Source organism: Fusarium poae, chromosome 1 (assembly GCF_019609905.1).
Source record: "Fusarium poae strain DAOMC 252244 chromosome 1, whole genome shotgun sequence".
Lineage (NCBI taxonomy): Eukaryota > Fungi > Ascomycota > Sordariomycetes > Hypocreales > Nectriaceae > Fusarium > Fusarium poae.
Window position 1 is genome coordinate 7,724,357 of NC_058399.1, and position 19,632 is coordinate 7,743,988.

The following is a 19,632-nucleotide window of genomic DNA, read 5'->3' on the forward strand; positions in this document are numbered from 1 at the left end:
ATGCGCTCTTACACTCAGTACGAAAACTTCTTCCCAGCGTGGGATCACATCATCAAGGAGCAGCTCACCAATAACTGCACCGAGCCTCTGAACAACTACAAGAACCGGTCAAATCCAACTCGACAACTAGGCTATCAAGTAATAGACTGTATTCTGGATACAATGCCAGAGTTCCGCAAGGCTGAACTTGCCTCAGCCGCTGTTATTCTTGGTCTCGCACCTACAGTCCTTCAGTTGATGAGTGCATCGTATCTCGACACCGCTATGCTTGCGTATCGTCGACCCGTGCTCGCCTCTTTGCTCTCAATGTCCAGTTCGGGAGTGAGACCTCTCACAGCCACAGAGTACGATGGTTTTATAACTGCGATGGGTACTGATCCATTTCATACCAACTTTGGCAAACCGCAATCAGTATGGGCACCCGCTGTTGTGTCTATGCTGGAGTACACTGTTGCTTCTGCAGCTGTTGCCAACAACGCCTATCTTGCATATGAGCTTAGCACATTGGCAGTCTGTACGTTTTCACCTGCAGAAGACTTCCTTCCTGCCGTATGGACCGCTGCAGCTGTGGCGATACATTTAGGTGGATACCTCGCTGCCAGATTGAAGATCTCCGTCAAGGGGAAGGGTGCGGGGGAAGGAAATAGCAACCAGGGCCAGTTGTTACGAAGGGTCTGGGCTGAGCTTACACCTACTCCTTGGCAGAGTAGACTCGAGATCAAAACAAATGATAAGCACACAGGCTGGTTTCTAGTGCTGGTATCTGCTCTCTATATAGGCGATGCGCTACAGGCTTTCTACGGGACTCTGATCCTTTCGAGTTTGGTGTTTATAAGTGTCAGGGACTCGGCTATCATTGTGATACGGTTGATGGCGAGTGCTCTTTTTGCCAGAGGTATTCTCATTTATGAGCTGGCTGGGTTCAGAATGGAAAGAGACGGGGATGGTGAATCTGGGAAGCCTCATTACTCGGCGGTAGAAACGCAGTGAGTTACGACAAAATGAATGCAATATGTTGGATAATAAATGTCATGATATAATTTTATCTTGACCTTGAGGTATTGTGAGTCTCTGTACTGTCGACTTTGCGATGGTGAGACCTTTGATCCAAGTAAATGCTAAACTTTAAACTCCTCGTGTACTTCGGGTATCGCAACAATCGTTTCTCTTGACACCATGACTTGCTGTGTCAGAACAATCCCATTCGTGACATTTATTTCCGTCTCACTTCCTGTCAAGCTGTCTCTTTTTCTCCTCCTATTCCAATAGGTCCCTGACCCAATGGTTCCAACTCCCATGTTTTGTGGTTGGCGTAGATGATGTAATTGGTGGTTTTGTGGTCGGTCGTGACTACTGAGCATGCTGATGTTTGACATCTTTCGTAGAAGAGGTCGAAGGGCTGTGCTGGCTACAACCATGACTGAGATACATATCTCGGCTGTTGCCCAAATATCTAGAGTATTGTTAGACCTGAAATGTTATTGTGAAAAAGAAGAATTGTGGCAACATACATATAGAGATGTCATTGCTGACAAAGGTCGTCTGGATGAAGCGTCCGATACTGACGATAATAGTGATGAATCCAAGTCCAAAGATGATAGCCAAGCCAGCCCTTTTCCGTCGAGAATTCACCTTGAGTTCTTTCAACAATGGTAATGGGTAAAGGACATCTAACATGGATAACACGTTAACCACTGTCACTCCTGTCATCAATTCGTAAGTCAAACTCACTCAACACTTCAGAGGTGAAGTTCATAGACCAGTTCAATCTCATAAGCTCCATTGACATGAAAGCCTGGCAATGCTCTTCGTCGGTATCCATCCAATTCACCGAAGGGTCCGGCCCACACCAGAAAGTGTCGCTGAAAAAAGTGACGAGCGAAAAGGATGCCGTAAGACCAGTCAAGGCGTACAGTAGAGTTCGCATTCCGGGATGCGTGCAAGGAACGAGATTGAAATAAAATGCGAGGATGCTGAACTTTGGAAAATAAATGCCAAAGTCGAAGAAGTAATTCGTCGCGAATCGGATCTGTTGTTCTGGTGAGAATTTGTTTACTTAGACATTGCGTGATGAGGACAAACCTTCTTCAGAGCCACGCTGTTGATGGTAAAATCGTCCATGGCATGCATTCGAAATGTCAAGGTATCACATATAAGTAATCCCTGACATGCTGCCAAACCGGCGAAGAGGAGATAATCAGCTGAATATAACCTCGCATTGCGCAGCCAAACCCGCACGTAAACTCTGGCAGCGACAAGGACATAGGCGATGACCATAAGACTCCATTCAAAGGACTGTAACCCCTATTAGTTAGTATGTTGACCTCTAATCAATTCAATTCGTGTCATCTATTGCGCACCATGACAGCCTTGCTGGAGATCATCTTGGACGTTGGGATCGTCGGAGGTCGAGCCTCCCGATTAGAAAATGAGCTTTATCAGGTGACGCAGATTAACATGGCGTATTTTGTAACATTGAAATGAAGAAACAGGAGTTGCGACGGTCGAGTAGCTAGCAGTAAGCCCATATATACGGCACGACCCCCAGTGCACTGACACTAACAATCCTAGTGTGCTGCTATCAGTGCGCCACTGAAATCGTCGACACCATGTGTTTGAGTCAGTTGAGGCCTGAAGGCGGAAAGTTACAGTGCGACGTCAGCATGTGATATGATGTGAATGTGAATTGAGTTATTCTCGATCAGTCTAAAAAGTGAGACCCGTAATAAGAAAATCTATCTGTTGAAGATCAGTTACACTACGAGCCAGACTATAATCTGTTTTGGCAACCAAGACAGTAGAAACAAAAAAAGAAAAACGCCTAAATACGAGTCCATGTCCTCGGGCTCTTATCGACGCCAAGGCACTGGGATCATCCTTGTGAGGGAAGCTAGTAAACTCTATTCTGCGACACGGGAATTAGATCGACGGGCGCACTTGCGGAGGATGGATCAGCGGATTTGGTAGCTGTTTGCGGACGTAACCCTCAGCACGAGATCTGAACAGTGCGTGCATTTAACTGAAATCGTGTCAATTTAGCGTCTTCATCTCGGGTGCTTTTCATCCCCGTCCGCCAGGGACGGGGAGGCTAGTGTAGGAACCGCACAGTAGTTTGCCTGCTTGCTTGCCAACTCCGGCGCTGTTTCCGGGTATGTGTTAGGTGGGACCTGTCAATATTGTGATAACAAGAGGTCAAGGATCCGAGTTTTGGAACCTGCTTTGCTTGTGTACTTAGGAAAACGCTGTTCTTCCCAAGGGGCAAGCTATCAAACTTGGAGGACAACCCCATCGAGTTCCTCACAAGGGGGAGACAACAACGGAAGCATGTATCCTATTGTGACTTGGATTCTCAAAGGGCGAGGCGTTATCTGTACAAGGCTGAGATAAAGCATGCCGGTTTGCGCCACGTTGACTAACTCAATTGCCGACTATTTATCTGGTGGTTGCGTTGACAATCAATCACAATGATGCTTGTTACTGCTAGTAGCCTGTCTCGGTTGGGCAATCTGTATTTTGGACAGGACAGTGATAGACCCCCAGTATGAACTCTAGCCTCTTGAAAACAAATATTGCCAGCCAGTAACTCGTCGTGCCAAAATGATGGTTGAAAAGTCCAGGGATCTGACACAACGCTGTCCGGCCGAGACAGCCAAAAATCTAGATCAAGCGACGACACATTAACAAGAAACTCCCCAAAGTCCAGAAGGGCCTTTCGCATACCAAATCGTCGACCACATCATTGTGGAAATACAGATACGCACAAAAAACGTAAACAGTCATCGCCCTGGAGCTGGTAGACTTTACTACAAGCTGGCAATTTCCACCTGAATGACCTGTCATGTTTTATTGACGCTTTCCCTTTGTCGGCCAGTTGTCTGAGTCACGCTCACTTTCTTGATTTGCGTTGCATACCTTGGCACGTAAAGGAGCCAATCTTGCAACGGCGATGATAGCTGTGTCTCAGTTTCCTGGTGGGCACTGCTACTATCTAGCGATGTTGAGAAAATGCTATAGCATAGAGGCCCAAAATAGCACCTAATTGAGAAATGGCACCGTGAGATTTAGCAGCCGCCGAGGTGCGTAAGGAATCATCTGATGTACTATATTTTGAAAAGTCTGCCGATCTGATAGAGAAGACCCACTTCACATACCTATTCAACGACGCCATTGCGTGTGTTCTTTACTCAATTTCTCATACAAGTTGCATTCGTCACAGTTGAAAGTAGAAGAAGCGCTTAGAATCGGCCCTTGAGGAAAAGTCTATGCTTCTTCGAGGCCTCAAAGGCGAGGGTTAACTACTTTCTTCATTCGTCGCCCTTCCTTCACCACCCCTGATGCAGAAACCTATGTTTGGACTCAAAAGTCATGGCTCATGGCTCAGTTGAAGCTGGAATGATCTCAGCAGAGTTGGCACAAGGCTCAACAGCAACTGGACTCTCTGGCTCTCTGGCTCTCTGGCTCTCTGGCTCTCTGGCTCTCTTTGTGTGTGGGTCTCTCTCTCTTCTTACTTATCAATTCTCAATGTCGTGCCACTCGATAATATTCTGGTTGTCATGGGTACAGTGAGCCTGTGAAAGTGCAAATTCAACATTTGAGATTTGTGTGCGTGTTCAAGGCGACTGACAATAAAGTTCAGTACGCATCGACGACTTTTGATGACCACTATCCGGAAAACAGGAGTTTTGACAATTGGGAGACTGATAGCCAGTCTTCGGACTAGACTGAAAATTCCGTGTGGTCTGGGGCTTTTTGCTTTCTCGTCTTTGGATTGCTTCTGCTCACTGTGTGTATCGCTTCTTTATCGTAGTTCTCGCTGTTTCTTAGCATCTTCAGCTTGTTTGTGCTTTGGCATAGAGGCTTCGAAAGCACTTCCTAAGAGTATGTTTGGACGTGGTTGGTAATGTTTGTCTTTTGATCTGGATGAAGGAGAGGGAGAAGAAGAAGAGTTTGCTATTGATCATGGCGATGAGAAAAGAAAGAGTAAACATGGGGAGGGAGAGACGGGTGAAGAGGCAAAGCTATTACTAGTAGTGAGGAAGGTACGCCTGTCAGAAGCTGCAGCTAAACCTCATTGCAAGAGTCACAGGCTCACTTGCCTTGGGTTTTAGGGAAGTCGTAGAATGTTATTTTAGACCGGGCAGGCAGGCAGGTACCTAGCATAATCCTTTCCCTACCATCGCGGGTTGGGGGGGGGTTTAAACATGCCTAGATGACAATTTAAGGCTGTTGACTGGGTGTTAAAGGTACATACAAGATATCAGAATTTAATACACCATATAGGTACTGCCAACATGGTGTCGACAGCCTAATTTTGTCATCTGGGCATGTTTAAAAACCCCCCTCTTCCCCTATGGTAAGATATCAAGCATCTGCTGTCAGACGACCATCTGAGGCCTTCAAGATATCTCCTACCTACCTACTAATCTGTATAGAAGCGGAACATGAGCGGAATGTGTTTACGGAAAGTGCATCCGACGGACCGCAACAGCGAAGCTGGAACCCTCCCCCCCCGACAATTGCCCCAACGAGCATAGCGTGCTGAAATAAGCATCGCATCCACCAAAACCCCGCGTTATCACCATCATCCTCGCTGGAACAATTTCCATTTACAGGTCTACAAGGCGCAAACAAGACATTTATTATTTATCCGTTCCACCCGCAGATCCTTGCCTGTGGACTGATAAATATCGCCAAGAAGGTCGGGAAAAGCTTGATTTCTTTTCTTCCATCGTCTTGCTTACAGTAGATATCATTCATCAGTCATGTCGACAACAATCACACAAACTCAGGAGTCGATTGAGCTCACAACTCTACATGAACGTAGAAAAGACACCGTTGAGGAGCAGCCTTCTTTACCGCCTGACGATGTACCTCCTCCATATGCGCAGACACAGGCACAGAGGTGGAACTATCCCAAAGGGAACATGCCAAAGCTCGGGTTTGCTTTCTTGTCATTTATCATCGCTGGTATGAACGATGCAGCCGTTGGTGTACGTATCTCTCAAACCCCTTGATTGAACTGTACTGACTATCACAGGCTTTGATCCCATATGTATGTCAACTCGTGAATGCATCAAAACCATCTGACATAAACAACAGCTCGAAAGATATTACGATCTAAGCTACACAATCATCTCCCTCATCTTCCTCACTCCCTTCGCCGGCTACTCAGTCGCCGCTTTCACTAATGCACGAATCCATATGCGTTTTGGCCAGCGCGGTGTCGCTATCATGGCACCCATCTGTCATCTCATCACCTTTGTCGCCCTGGCTCTGCACCCTCCGTACCCGGTTCTTGTTGTCTGCAATATCTTTAGCGGGTTTGGAAACGGTCTCACGGATGCGTGCTTTTGCGCATGGGTGGGTGCCATGGACAAGGCCAATACCGTGCAGGGCTTCTTGCACGCTTCGTATTCCCTTGGGGCGCTGTTCTCACCGCTTATTGCCACATCAATGGTTGTTTCTTATGACCTGCCCTGGTATACCTTTTATTATGTCATGGTGAGTACTTTTTGATCCAAGTCAAGTACTAAACTGATATCTGGTAGATCGGAATTACTGTGGTGGAATGGATTGGTCTCACTGTTTCATTCTGGCAAAAGACTGGCGCTGTTTATCAGCTCGAGCACGTCAATGAATCAGAAGATAGTGGCGCTGGAACAAGAGAGGCCCTCAAGTCCAAAGTCACATGGCTCTGCTCGTTGTTCTTCTTTGCGTACATGGGAGTCGAAGGTAAGTCATTCATCTTTCCCTAATCTTGGAACACTACTAATTATATATCTACAGTCGGTCTAGGTGGATGGATCGTCACATTCATGCTACGCGTACGGAAAGCCTCAGCATATGCATCTGGTGCATCTGGCACTGGATTCTGGGCAGGCATGGCTCTCGGACGTGCATGTCTAGGTTTTGTGACAGAGCGTTTCGGTGAGAGACTATGTCTATCTATTTACCTCGTAATTTGTATCGGCTTACAACTTCTATTCTGGTTGGTTCCTCGGTTCATAGTCTCGGCCATTGCTGTCGCCTTTTTAGGCTTCTTTTTGGGGCCCATGTTTCCTGGGGCGGTCATGGTGACTGCTAAGCTTCTACCAGCTAAGATCCATGTGTCTGCTATTGGATTTGCTATGGCTATTGGTGGTACCGGTGGTACCATCTTTCCATTTGCGATTGGAGCTATTGCGAATTCCAAGGGTGTTGGTGTTTTACAGCCTATCATTCTTGCATTGATCACTGTTGTTGCTGGTGTTTGGTTGAGTTTCCCTAGGATTCAGAAGAAGGATTGAATGGGATAAGGTATATAGCTGGACAATCATCTGTGTTGAGTTTTGTCATGATAATGTAGCCTGGATATCACATCTCGATGAGAAATTGGTAGACATGCGTTGGAGTAGCTGCGCGATAGTAATGTCCGACAAATAATTCCATCAACTCAGTAACAAGACATGGATATTAAGAAACTAGATATCCGACATGCGATTTCAAGACTCGGAGAACAATGAGCGTCAGAAGAGATGATACACATTCTCTTCGTTCTTCTCCATTTACCCCAGACTCTTGAATCATTGCAGACGTCCTTCCACTCGGCGAGAAGCCCGACATTAGCGTTAGGGAAGTCTTCTGACCAATACCACATCGTCTAAACCTCATTTCTATGGGTCTACCCCGGCCAGAAATACCCTGTAAAGTAGTCGCTACAGCGGACAGTCGCTCAAGATTAGGCTATTCAGATACGGCATTCTCTCAACAGACTCCATCGGCCGAATGCCCGAGTCTACATAAAACATAGGTAGATCTGATGATTTATCTCATCTCATACATCTTCAACTCCATTCAACCGCCTGTGAACCTCATTCTAACCTCTTACCTTATACCAATTCTATTTTCAGTCAAAATGGCCAAACCAATTGTCCTCCAGCTCGGCGACGATATAAAATGGAACCACGATCTGTACAGCACCTTCAAATCCAACTTTGACATCAAGCGGTCGCATAGCATGCCTCGGGCTGAATTCATCCAAGCTCTCAAGAACAAAACATTTGGCGACTTTTTTGCTATTTACAGACCATTCTGGAACACAGGCGGTGAGATGGGCAATTGGGATGAGGAATTGATTTCTCTGCTGCCCACCTCGTGCAAAGTCTATGCCAGCGCTGGAGCAGGCTTTGACTGGGTTGATACTGCTACCCTTGCCAAGAGAGGTATGTATACACACCAGGACATGCTTGGACAGATATTAACTTGTATAGGCATCACATATTGCAACGCCGCAGCTGCTTGTACAGAGTCTGTAGCAGACGCCGCCATCTGGCTCATCATCTCCGTCTTCCGCCAACTAAGCTGGTCCAGCATCGCTGCTCGCTCCGGCTCAAGCGAGCAGTTCCTAGATGCCCAACGCAATCTTGCACCTGTATCTCGTAATCCTCGCGGTTTTAGTCTCGGCATCATCGGCTTCGGCCGAATTGGTCAACGTATCGCAGAAAAGGCCTACAAGGCACTTGACATGAAGATCCTCTACAACGATGTAGTCCAAATGCCCAGAAGTATCGAGGGACCCGTCGGAGCAGTCTATCACAAGTCGGCAGACACTCTGCTCGCAGAAGCAGACTGCGTTCTTGTCGCGACACCCTTTGCAGGTGAGGCCTTACTCAACAAGGAGGGTCTGGCAAAGATGAAGAAGGGGGCCAAGCTGGTCAACATCGCACGTGGAAAACTCATCAACGAGGCGGATCTTGTAGAGGCTCTTCAGAGTGGACATCTTTCAGGCGCAGGACTGGATGTTTTTGAGCACGAGCCTGTCATCAGCCCTGAGTTGATCAAGATGAAGAACGTGGAGCTACTGTCGCACAACGCGGGTGCGTCCTTGGATTCACATGTTGGATTCGAGAAGCTGGGTATGGAGAATATTCTATCATTTCATAAGACGGGCAAGGCTATTTCACCCGTCAATGCTCATCTGATCAAACAGAGCAAGTTGTAATATCTAAGAATTGAAGTTTGGTTTAGGTTTGTTAGCAAAAGCAATGTTAATCTTGGCAAAGGTGGCGATGTTAGCTCCGGGTTCATTCGACTTTGTTACGTGTTAACTGATGCTTATCTTATTAAGTGATAGTAGGATCGCAAGCACAGGCCAATTGATGTCGTGGGATCATCAACGCATGAATACGTGCGTTTAGCGGCTGACAGTCTGAAACGCAGCACAATTCAGGTTCGATCCTACAAACGACGAGATGATTATTGTATTCATATTTCATCCTTTTAGAAGATTAACCAGTGTATAGAACTAACCATTACGAAACAATTAAAGTATGCAATCGCATGTCACTCCTTGGTTGAGGTGTTGTTTATTGGACATCTAACCGCCGCCAGTCCTATATCAAACCTGTATTAATGCTCAACTATCAATAAAGACTCATTGAAACAATCCATCCCCTCGGAGAAAACAAACCGGGGATTCGGTCCGTTGACTGGTCCTAGGACGAGATGAAAGGAGCATGGACTCTTGATCCTCCAAAACAAAAGTGTTTGAGTTTTCATAGGACCCTTGTTTCAAACCCATCCTAGCTCCTCCACCAACTGACGAATCAACTCACATAGCGCACATACTGAGCCTCTTCCCTCAAATATATGTCAAACATTTTCGATACTCCCTATTTATTTCATGCATCTTTACCATAACTTCTCCATTTTCAGTTTGCTTCATCCCTGATGAACATCAGATTGTCCCTGTGAATCCTTTGTTTCGTGAAACACTTAATGATTGTGAATTCGTAGTTATATAACAGTCTGGTCAACCACAATGCCGTTCCACTCTGTAAAGCTCAGTTTCGTTTCTTTTCATTCATTCCTTTAACCATTTTTTTTAAAAGTCATTCTTTGACAGAATGCGTTCATTCCTTTTCTTGGCTGGCCTTATTGGCACAGTTCTATCCGCTCCTTTGCAATCTTCGTCGCTCCTTCGTCGTCACGATACAACACCCGAGGGATTCCTCAAAGTGAACCCCGGAAAGATTCAAATATCAGATGACAATTTACTCAGCGGTACATACCCAAACAACAAAACTCGCGTTCTTACTCGCCGTGCCGAACCTGCTTCGCTACCACTGAAGCTGGTGAATAACTTCAGTGGCGGCAACGTGAGAGCCTACATCTCAGGGCTGGACTCTGATGGCACTGTTGTTTTCATCGGAGCTGATGGAAGCCTCGTATATCCTAAATCAGGCGGGGCGAAAGAACCCGTGGAGATCAAGGACAACATCGCCATCCCTCTTCCACCACAGGGCCAGACACTAGACTTTACGATTCCCATATCCATGAGCTCCGGTCGCGTTTACTTCGCCAACGATGATCTTCACTTCTTTGTGGTAGATATCGGAAGTGGTGACGGCCTCGTTCAGCCTTCTGTTACGAACCTTCAAGATCCAAGTGCAGGCGTGGACTGGGGTTTCGTTGAGCTTACATACACAAACGGTGTTCTCTATGCCAACATTAGTTATGTCGACTTTGTGGGAATTCCTCTTGGCATGGGTCTCGCTCTCAAGGACGGAAGCGAGCAATCATGTGTCGGTCTCGAGTCCGGTGCTGTTAGCAAGATCTGTGACGATCTCGTCAAGCAAAAAGACGCCGACGGAAGAGCTTGGACATTTATGTGTATTGCCAACGCCGAAGGCAAGCCAGTTCGAGTGTTATCTCCTGGAAACCAATATGATCTTGAACCCATCACATTTGGAGATTACTGGGATACATACGTCAATGACGTCTGGGCAAAGTACACCAACCAAGACCTCATCATCAACACGCAATCTGAAGCAGGCGAGGTTAAATGCCGAGTCACAGGCGAGGAACTGACCTGCGATGGTGACAACCGTGGATACGCCAAGCCCAACACAAAGGATATCTGGGGTTGCAACAGTGGACCCTTCACGGTCCAAGAAGGTGACAACGGTGTTCACGCGGCCGTTGTTCCTCGCCTCTGTGCTGCCTTTGTGCGATCTACACTTCTTTCCGACGGTGGTGATATGCAGCCTAAGTTGGGACAGGAGATGTACTACAAGAGTGACCCTACAAGCCACTACAGTCGAATCGTGCATTCTTACGAGGTTGATGGCAAGGGGTATGCGTTCCCGTATGATGATGTGAATCCCGATGGAAATGAAAATGCTTCAGGCGTTGTCTCGGGAGAACCAGAGACTTTGACGATTTATGTTGGTGGACCATCTGCTTAGGTGTTTGTGGGGGTAGGCTTCATTTCTTGTACAATACGATATGGTTTGATGGTGGAGTTTAGGTATGGACTGAATGATATATCCAGATTTGACATTACTTTAAGTCATGAAACGGTCATCTATCTGAATGTAGATATACCGTCGGTTGTGTATTCGTGTCGTCATCTTGTGAATGTAGAACGTTAGGTACAGAGTCTTGACTTTGGTAGTAATGGCTTAGGCAGAGCTCTATGCATTAGCAACAAGACAAGTTGTGGGAATACGCTACAAATGCCTCCAACCCATTAGTTAATACCACCCAAATATGCGGGACAGATAAGTCCCCTCTTGCTTCGTACTCTTAACTGCCTCATCAATCCTACTCCTAAAATGCTGCGGCAACCGAATTCCGTCCAGAATATCCGTCAGGCTCAGAGATTTCAATCTTGAAACTTGGAATGTCCCATGAACTCGCGCCCCCCGTTGTATCATGAGCTCTATAGCACTCCCAATATCGTCATCCAAATACTCTGAACTGTTATCTAAGCGAGCATGCTGATGGCATGTCCCCAGAAATAACTCCCACGGTGTCTTGCTCTCGTATATGTATATCCCCGCGTTTGGATCAGCGCCCATGTCTAGGAGAAGTTCAACAATGGGTAACACAGGGCCTTGTTCTAGGTGAATAATCTGGAGAGGCGTTACCATCTTTGGTCGAAGGGCGTAGTCTAGCAAAGGACGACCACCCTTTTGGCGAATCTCAGACGGGTTCCTTTGTAAATAGTCTGCGGTATATAAAGTCAACCGAGCTTGTATCGTCGCAGCCAGAAACGTCTTATTGTGCCCCTCTCGAAATGTGCCTTGAGGAGCGTCTTTCATATTGGTCCAGTGAACCCCGGGTCGATTTAAGCCTTCGCAATTAGTGCGGTCCAGCTCATCAAGGATCTTGAAGATCTGCTTGAGACTTGATTCGTGAAGCTCAGGTTTCCCATCCCCTTCCAGTCTTTTGAAGGTATCTTCGGCGTGTCGTGCATAATGCATCAAACCATCGGCAACGAGGTAGAGTTGATTATAAACCTGAGATGATTTCTTGTTGGGAACTATGACCTTGTTGAGACCAAGCATAATCCTGCAAAGTGATAAGTGAGGATCAAACGTCTCTGTAGGGCGCTTTTGAATCATATCGTCTATAACACCCGTGTCGAGGAAGAAATCCCTCACAGTTCGGTGCAAAAAGTCAACTTGGCTCTTGAATAGCCCAGTCTCTGTTGGGTTTACAGTGACATAGAGCAAATCACCACAACGAGCGTTAAGTCTCGTGTTCGATCGCTTACAGATAGCCTCACTCTCAACATCTGTTAATGTACTTGCTTGCATCGTCAAAGCATAATCGGGGTCGTCCATCTCGCGGTCTAAAAGTTCAAAGGCAAGCAAAGGCAACGCTTGTTCCGCTGCAATAACAACTCTGAAGATCCTCGTAGTGCTGTCCCAATAAATGGTCTCGATAGTCTGCAACATGTGCTCGAAATATCTCTGCAAATCATCGGGAAGCTCATTTAGTCGACTCTGCAGATCTGCGTAGTTGTCGTCCTTCATCAGTCCTCTCTTGAGAGAGTTGACCACAAGGTAGACCCATAGGAAAACGCCCTGTGCGCGTTGAACAATAGTGTCTTTTATCTCAGAGCACCGCGGATCCATCTCGGAGAGCTCCTGGAACTTTGGATCGACATCTAGTTCCTCCTTTACGTAGCGTCGTATATCTTCCCTGGTCAAATCCTCGAGTTGTAGCTTCCACTTGACATTACTAAACTCTCGATCGAAAGCATCCCAAGGCCGACTAGAGACACAAATCTTGATGGAGGGAGACGAAGCAAGAACTCGTAACGGACTGAGAAGCTCCTCAAAAGTCCCGGTATAACGATGTGCTCCAGCAGTGTACTCATCAAGACCATCGATAAAGAAGCAAAAGCGCAGTGGCAGTGATTCCTGAGATGAAAGTTGTTCAAAAGCTCGGAAAAGAGACTTATCATCCCAACCATCATAAAGGTTATAGTTGGTCGACGAATCTTGATGGGGCGTATCAATGATGTCAATAAGTTCAGGACATTCTCTGAGAACTTGATACAATATCGTTTGGAACAATCCGGTGAGTGACTTTTGCATGGACAAGCCCGCATTCCAGAAGAAATGGCTAGCCGTAACGACTCTACAACCACCTCCCCAGTTGCCGAGAAGCGATTGTGTATCTTGGTGAGTGGCGATGAACTTCATCAATGTTGACTTCCCACTTCCAGCTTTGCCCTTGACCCAAAAAAAGCCACTTCCTTCCTCAAGCCACTCCCGAAAACCAGTTTTTCCTTCAGTAAAGACCCAATTGAATGTGGCTTTGTGATGGTCCTGAATAGCGCTATGCCGTTGCTTAATCTCCCGGAACCGAAGACTTTTGAGAAAATCGTGATGCTTCTTGACGCGTTGTGCTTCGATTGCAAGATTGTCTAGATGTGAGATGGCTATCTTGGTAGCTTTACTTGTGCCTTCTTTCTTTAGATCGATACTTCGAATGAGCGATTCAATGGATTCGAGCTTGGTTATTGTGTTAGCTTCTAACACTGCATTCTGCTGCTTTAATTTACGTATCGCAGCCAATGCTGACGATTGACGGGAACTGTAAATGAAGTTAGTAGTGTTAACTCATGCGACTTTCTTGGACTGACTGTGACGAAGTTGTCAAAGCAAGCAACAGGCCTTTTTGCACATTGATCAACTTTCCTTCCAAGGCTTGAATCTCTGTATTTCTGAGCCGTCGAAGCATCATGGTCCGTATAGCTTCCAATGCCCTTAACTCTCCGGGTCTCCGACGTAGGAAGCCCAGAAGAGTTTCAAGCTGTAAAGCGTATTCGTCGCAGGCCTTGGCTGTATGGAGCAAATTCTCATCGATGCTAGCCTGTCGAGCATCTTCAGGATTTGGTTGACTCTGATCGATGAGACCGACAAGCGTTTGTAGACGTTCTGTATTGGCAAGAAACTCTTCGTCTTCTTGGATAAGGCCTGAAGTGGACTTGTACGCTCTTTGTGCGGTTCTGGTTAATTTGATCCCCACCTCGACGAATTGAAGTATGTTTCCAACCAGAGCTATCGCAGCCAGTTCAGCCATTGCTTCGATAAGAATTTAATAAATTAGTTCATGTTTAAAGTGAGGCTTGGGCTGAGATATACGATATATCACATTAATCTGCCTTGCTGACCGGAACATCTTACGGACCGATGCAGAACCATGTCAAGGCTGACTGACCTTCGGGGCTGAGAACCCGCGTTCCCAGTTCACAACGTGAACCATTTGGTTACATCCTTTCGAAATATTGGGAAATAAGTTCTCAGGCATTAGTTCCTGAAAATCATGTTCAGAACAAAGGGAAGCACTACGCCGCTTGTGCGCACCTCCCGTTGGCCTCACAACGACATTGGTAAGTTTTATCGTTGACTCGAGACACACTACCGGCTGATCAAGCTAACTCCACTTTAACACAGCTACTGAGGAGGATGGTTTCTATAACGAAGTACGACAGATGTCAGGAAGACTAGAAGAGATCCCACTTACCCAAGATGAGCGAGTCTGGATACGAGTGCCTGTTTCAGTCTTCATGTTCCTCATCTACAACCCACTGTCAAGGCTTTTTCGACCTCTGTTTACAACTCCCCATGGCCTTTTGGGACTTCTCATTGTCTTTTTACTCGTCCTGATTCCTCTTTTTATTACGTCGGGGTGTCTTTCAAGCATTACCAAGCCATATCCACACAACCATTCGAAAAACTGATAATCCGGGTAGACGACCGTCTTCCAGTACAAAGCACTGGTTTTAACACTCGCCACGGTCATCGAATCTAATTTCACATCTGAAGCTTATTCATTCTCTCTGTCATTATATATAGACACCAAACCCTCTACATAACACAACACTCTTCGGCAGGTTGCTTGGGTCGGTGACTTAAACCCACACCCGCACCTTCAAGGATCAATATATCCTCGTCATCCGGAGAAACCACCCTAGGCGCCAATCTTTCCCTCAACTCGGCAAACTTATCCATCCACCAAAATCCAACCTTTTCCCACCGTGTCACCATCCAGTCCTGTTGATACTCGCTTAGCAGGTCATACAGTTGCGTCTTCAGACCCTCTTCTTCAGTAGCGGCCCACGCGATAGCGAGCGCCAACGGAACATGACTTGCCCCAAGCGGTCGGTACTGACTGATGTTTCGTGCCATGGATACCACCTCTGAAGAACAGAGTGCTGCTTCACCCACGAGAGCGAGATTGTAGGGGTCAAAGGCTTGCATGAGGCAGTTCATTATGACGAGAACCGTGAGCATGACAGAGTATGCAGAGTTGTACGAACGTGACAGTCGGAGTTGCATGGGCGTGGGAGAGTATCCAGGTTCCCATGTCACAGCTCTAACAATCTCTGCTACTTTGCGCAGGTCTCGGCATAATCTATGATATGCACACGTTATCTCCATACGATGCGTCTCAGGGTCGTTGATAAAGTCGGGCAGTCTTCCCAAGTTTCGTATCGAAAGACTTGGAATACCCCCTGATTCTTGTCCATCTTGTTGTGCTTGTCTTGTTTCGGCCGTGGATGGGGGGTTGTTCTTTTTAAAGTTGTCAAGCATGTCCCAGAACCACTTTTCTAATTTGACTTTGGGGTTTGAGATGCTTTCTATGATCTTAGAAGTTGTTAGTCGAAATTCCAAAGGGAAGAGAAAGTGAGCGTTCATACCACTGGGACACAGAATGTAAGGACCATGTCTGTTTCGAAACCAGCTTTCCAGTTCTCTCGTGCTGCTGCTTTGAGGAGATATGCCAGACCCTGACCATGGCTCGTGCATGGATCGTCGTCTCTGCCTAGCCAACCCTGCAGAATGTTAGTGCTGATTGGGAATTCTAAGCATATAACGAACCTGGCAGATCATGATGAGATATACAGCACACATCGTCTCGGGCATCCTGGCCTTGACGGGGTTATCCAGGCACAACCTCAAAGAGTTGATGGCGCGACCGTACTTGGTCAATGCATCAATCGTCTGATATCCCTGTGGCATATGAAGTGTCGAGAATGTGGTAGCCAAGGCATCAGCAGATGCATCGAGAGCTTCATTCCTCCCTAGTCTCGCTGGGATATGCCGCAGAAAATCTCCATAACAGGTGATGTCGTATCGCAAGTCTGTAATCTCCAGTCTTGATACTAACGTATGGGTGACAGTAGTTGTCTTATTACTCGGCACTTTGACCAGAGCTTGTTGAAAGAGAAACGGCGATACCGACTTCTGCGAACTAGAAGAGGTCGACGTTTCTCCATCGGTGTCGACAATTTGAGGCGTCGAGCTTGATGATGATCCACGCTGTAGGGTTTGGATCTTGAACTTGTAGCGCTGTTTCCCCACGTTTACGCAGGGTATATCCAGTCTTTCACATCTGGCGCATCTCGGTTGAGCTTTGTCACACTATTTACGTCGTTAACTCGTTAGTCTCTGATACTTCTCTGATGATTTACCTTTTTCTTCTGCTTTCGACAAGCATCGCAGCCTTTGTAAGACGGAACACCGGGCATTTTGGAGTCAGCGGTCGATGTATCCCAAAAGAGTCAAGATTGAATTGAGAGTATAGTTTCTGACGGTGGATCAAGTTGGTATTTAGTTAAACTTGTCTTGTCTCTTTCCTTTCTCTTTCACTTGATGGCCCCCGCTTTGTATAAAGTGAAGTGATGGGGATAAAAGGCTGATTTTGGAGAAGTACGCAAGCAGGGGGTTCAGCCTTGGAGAAGAGGAGACAAGGGTATGAGCCTGAATATGGACAATCTAATTGGACATTCTCCACTGAAGGATGAGATGGAGCGCAGCGTTTTTCCATGTTGGGAATAGTGTTGAGTTACGAGCCAAGTCAATGAGATTCAAGGTACCTACATACATAGTAAGTTTCTAATAATGAGGTTTATCTATTACTGAATCTGATTTGACAGTTGACTCTGTCGATCCAAGGCATACTGTAGTCGATTACCCCGAGATCGGCGCTTCTATCTCATGTACCTAGAAGCTCAGCCCTGTGGCAGCACATTGCCACCATGGCCATGCCTTGTCACAGCCTCTGCCCTCTCTTACTTAGTACGGAGCCAGCAAGCAGCGTTTGATGCCTTGATAGTTAGGCATGAGTTCTACAGCCTGATTGTAAATCCATCCTCATTGAGTATCTCCTCGGAGATCACTTTTGCTTACCCTTTGTGCAAGTAGGTAGTTGACAATGCCTTGATGAACCGATATCACCATGTCGGTACATCGAGGAAGCACACGGCGTGACATCAGTTACAACGTATTCGATAGCGACACCAGAATCCACCAGGAAGACATCCACAACCATGTCCACTACAGCTCCACCCGCCCTACACCCTGCCGGGGTGATCCGCGCTATTCCTTATCCCCGTAATGAAGATCTGGTTTATCGCCAGGATCTTATGAAGAGATTAGATGACCTTCTACCATCAACACCAGAATCTTGCAGTGCTGCACTTTGGGGCTTGGGAGGCTCCGGTAAGACGCAGATTGCCCTTAACTATGCCTATCGACGATGCGATACCGACCCAGAATGTTGTGTCTACTGAGTCCATGCTGATAGTGAAGCCACCTTTTCGGCCGACTACAAGACCATTGGGAAGAAGCTCGGGATTGATGATAAGCTCAGCGCGACACATCTTCTTGATGCAGTACGAGCTGCAATTGAATCAAGTCCGAACTGGCTGATGATCATTGACAACGCCGACAACCCGAGTATGTTTGGAGTCGGCCAACAAGTGAAGACAGAAGAGGAGACTGAGCAACAGAATCAGAACGTGTGTGGAAGTATCTCGTGTGCTCCGCAAGATACGGTGCTTTGGACTAGTCGAGATGGCCACATTACAGGCACGCTAGTGGCAGCGCGTCGCAGTGTTGAGGAGCGATCCATGAAGCAAGGCGTCTTCTTGAGAGAATACTAGAGAATTCTTCTACTACTCCCGAAACGTCAAAAGAGACGGATCTCGATGCCCTCCTAGAAGAACTGTAGTACCTGCCGCTGGCCATCTCCCGAGCAGGAGCATACATGAAGCGTTTGTTGATGACGGTCAAAGAGTATCTGGGTTACCTGAAACAAGGAAAGTCTCGATGGGATGTACTTGGAGTGAGCGATGCTGACCGGCATCGCCGACCAGAAGTGTGCTTGAGACATGGAAGATTTCGACAGAGCAGATCTGGGCCGAGAGCAACTGTTCGTATTATTTAATGAATATGAAGAGGGCCCAGCCATCCAGATTTCAGAGCTTCAGGTTCTGCAAGCTGTAGCGCGGCTAGAAGAGTATTCTTTTCTCAACCTTCGTCGAACAGATGATGGCGAGCGACACTACGGGATGCATAAGCTCGCCCAAGAGGCTATGCGATATAACCTGAAAATCAGAAGTTCAATCAAGACACTAGTCTAGACAGTCCTTGCAACAGATCAAAGGGCGCGAGGCATTGTAGAGTGGCAAAACACTTCAAGTGGTGGATAGTCTATGTCCAACTGCGAGGGGACCTACTTCATGGGCGCAATGTGAGACCATCCAGGGCCAATACGACAGGGCCCAAGGTATACGACTAATGGGGTTCGAACCTATAAAATGCAAAAAGAAGAGCGGTGCAGTGGGGTGAGTATTTATAGGAGCGGTTTTTAGAGAATTAGGTTTATTTGTAGGAGTATAGGTTTGTTTAGGAGCGGATTCCCACTGCACCACTCCTCTGATAATATGGTAACATAACTTAATATATAAAGGTTAGGTAGAGGCAGAAGGATACAACAAGAGGTACTGGAAATCCGACGACAAGTGCTCGGAGAGGAGCACCCAGATACAGTCCCGTCTATGCAACATGTTGGATGGGAATTATCCTCAATTGTATTAAATTGATGTCATTGCTTGGGAAAATATACATTATGCGAGGCCAGTACAAAGAAGGTGAAGAGATATTGATTGAAGCATTGAGTCATGCAAAGGAGGTACTTGGAGGGAGACATCCAGACACAATTGACCCCACGATATTACTTGCGTGTCATAACGGCTTACAGGGTCGATATAACGAAGCCGAGTCACTATGTCAAATCGCTCTAGATTTATCTCAACAGATTCTTGAAAACAGTCATCCCGACATAGCATATGTTACAAAGCAACTCTTCCTCATTCAAGTATCAAGGCACGGGTCTTGTGACAAGTCGGTCCCATCTATGGCAATGGATGGAACGGAAGGAGGGCTTGGGCCGCTGTGGGAGGCTATATGCAGAAAGGTGGGCAAGCTTCGTACATCGATGTCTTTACGAGGATAGGGGCAATGACTTATCTGTGTTTTGGGTAGTTGTTTATCTTTCCATCCACCA

The 19,632-nt window shown here is 46.7% G+C and overlaps 10 protein-coding genes across 10 annotated transcripts; 7 read left to right on the forward strand and 3 right to left on the reverse strand.

Annotated features, from left to right (window-relative positions):
- On the forward strand, positions 1-990 carry FPOAC1_002516 (uncharacterized protein; the record flags this gene model as incomplete). Its single annotated transcript, XM_044847094.1, has 1 exon — positions 1-990. One exon carries the CDS (start codon positions 1-3, stop codon positions 988-990), a length of 990 nt encoding a protein of 329 aa, XP_044713010.1.
- A 128-nt stretch (positions 991-1,118) lies between these two features.
- Positions 1,119-2,384, reverse strand: FPOAC1_002517 (uncharacterized protein; the record flags this gene model as incomplete). Its single annotated transcript, XM_044847095.1, has 5 exons — positions 1,119-1,453; positions 1,512-1,670; positions 1,732-2,029; positions 2,083-2,295; positions 2,361-2,384. The coding sequence occupies 5 exons, from the start codon at positions 2,382-2,384 to the stop codon at positions 1,119-1,121; spliced, it is 1,029 nt and encodes a 342-aa protein (XP_044713011.1).
- A 1,981-nt stretch (positions 2,385-4,365) lies between these two features.
- FPOAC1_002518 (uncharacterized protein) lies at positions 4,366-4,720 on the forward strand (the record flags this gene model as incomplete). The annotated part of the gene is made up of 2 exons (XM_044847096.1): positions 4,366-4,482; positions 4,637-4,720. The coding sequence occupies 2 exons, from the start codon at positions 4,366-4,368 to the stop codon at positions 4,718-4,720; spliced, it is 201 nt and encodes a 66-aa protein (XP_044713012.1).
- A 1,042-nt stretch (positions 4,721-5,762) lies between these two features.
- FPOAC1_002519 (uncharacterized protein) lies at positions 5,763-7,286 on the forward strand (the record flags this gene model as incomplete). Its single annotated transcript, XM_044847097.1, has 5 exons — positions 5,763-5,990; positions 6,038-6,052; positions 6,100-6,501; positions 6,549-6,732; positions 6,787-7,286. 5 exons carry the CDS (start codon positions 5,763-5,765, stop codon positions 7,284-7,286), a joined length of 1,329 nt encoding a protein of 442 aa, XP_044713013.1.
- Positions 7,287-7,894: 608 nt separating this feature from the next.
- On the forward strand, positions 7,895-8,980 carry FPOAC1_002520 (uncharacterized protein; the record flags this gene model as incomplete). The annotated part of the gene is made up of 2 exons (XM_044847098.1): positions 7,895-8,201; positions 8,250-8,980. The coding sequence occupies 2 exons, from the start codon at positions 7,895-7,897 to the stop codon at positions 8,978-8,980; spliced, it is 1,038 nt and encodes a 345-aa protein (XP_044713014.1).
- Positions 8,981-9,884: 904 nt separating this feature from the next.
- Positions 9,885-11,225, forward strand: FPOAC1_002521 (uncharacterized protein; the record flags this gene model as incomplete). Its single annotated transcript, XM_044847099.1, has 1 exon — positions 9,885-11,225. One exon carries the CDS (start codon positions 9,885-9,887, stop codon positions 11,223-11,225), a length of 1,341 nt encoding a protein of 446 aa, XP_044713015.1.
- Positions 11,226-11,513: 288 nt separating this feature from the next.
- FPOAC1_002522 (uncharacterized protein) lies at positions 11,514-14,358 on the reverse strand (the record flags this gene model as incomplete). Its single annotated transcript, XM_044847100.1, has 2 exons — positions 11,514-13,869; positions 13,919-14,358. 2 exons carry the CDS (start codon positions 14,356-14,358, stop codon positions 11,514-11,516), a joined length of 2,796 nt encoding a protein of 931 aa, XP_044713016.1.
- Positions 14,359-14,601: 243 nt separating this feature from the next.
- FPOAC1_002523 (uncharacterized protein) lies at positions 14,602-15,019 on the forward strand (the record flags this gene model as incomplete). The annotated part of the gene is made up of 2 exons (XM_044847101.1): positions 14,602-14,668; positions 14,733-15,019. 2 exons carry the CDS (start codon positions 14,602-14,604, stop codon positions 15,017-15,019), a joined length of 354 nt encoding a protein of 117 aa, XP_044713017.1.
- Positions 15,020-15,146: 127 nt separating this feature from the next.
- On the reverse strand, positions 15,147-16,301 carry FPOAC1_002524 (uncharacterized protein; the record flags this gene model as incomplete). Its single annotated transcript, XM_044847102.1, has 3 exons — positions 15,147-15,926; positions 15,980-16,114; positions 16,161-16,301. The coding sequence occupies 3 exons, from the start codon at positions 16,299-16,301 to the stop codon at positions 15,147-15,149; spliced, it is 1,056 nt and encodes a 351-aa protein (XP_044713018.1).
- Positions 16,302-17,611: 1,310 nt separating this feature from the next.
- Positions 17,612-18,226, forward strand: FPOAC1_002525 (uncharacterized protein; the record flags this gene model as incomplete). Its single annotated transcript, XM_044847103.1, has 2 exons — positions 17,612-17,783; positions 17,874-18,226. The coding sequence occupies 2 exons, from the start codon at positions 17,612-17,614 to the stop codon at positions 18,224-18,226; spliced, it is 525 nt and encodes a 174-aa protein (XP_044713019.1).
- Positions 18,227-19,632: the final 1,406 nt, after the last annotated feature.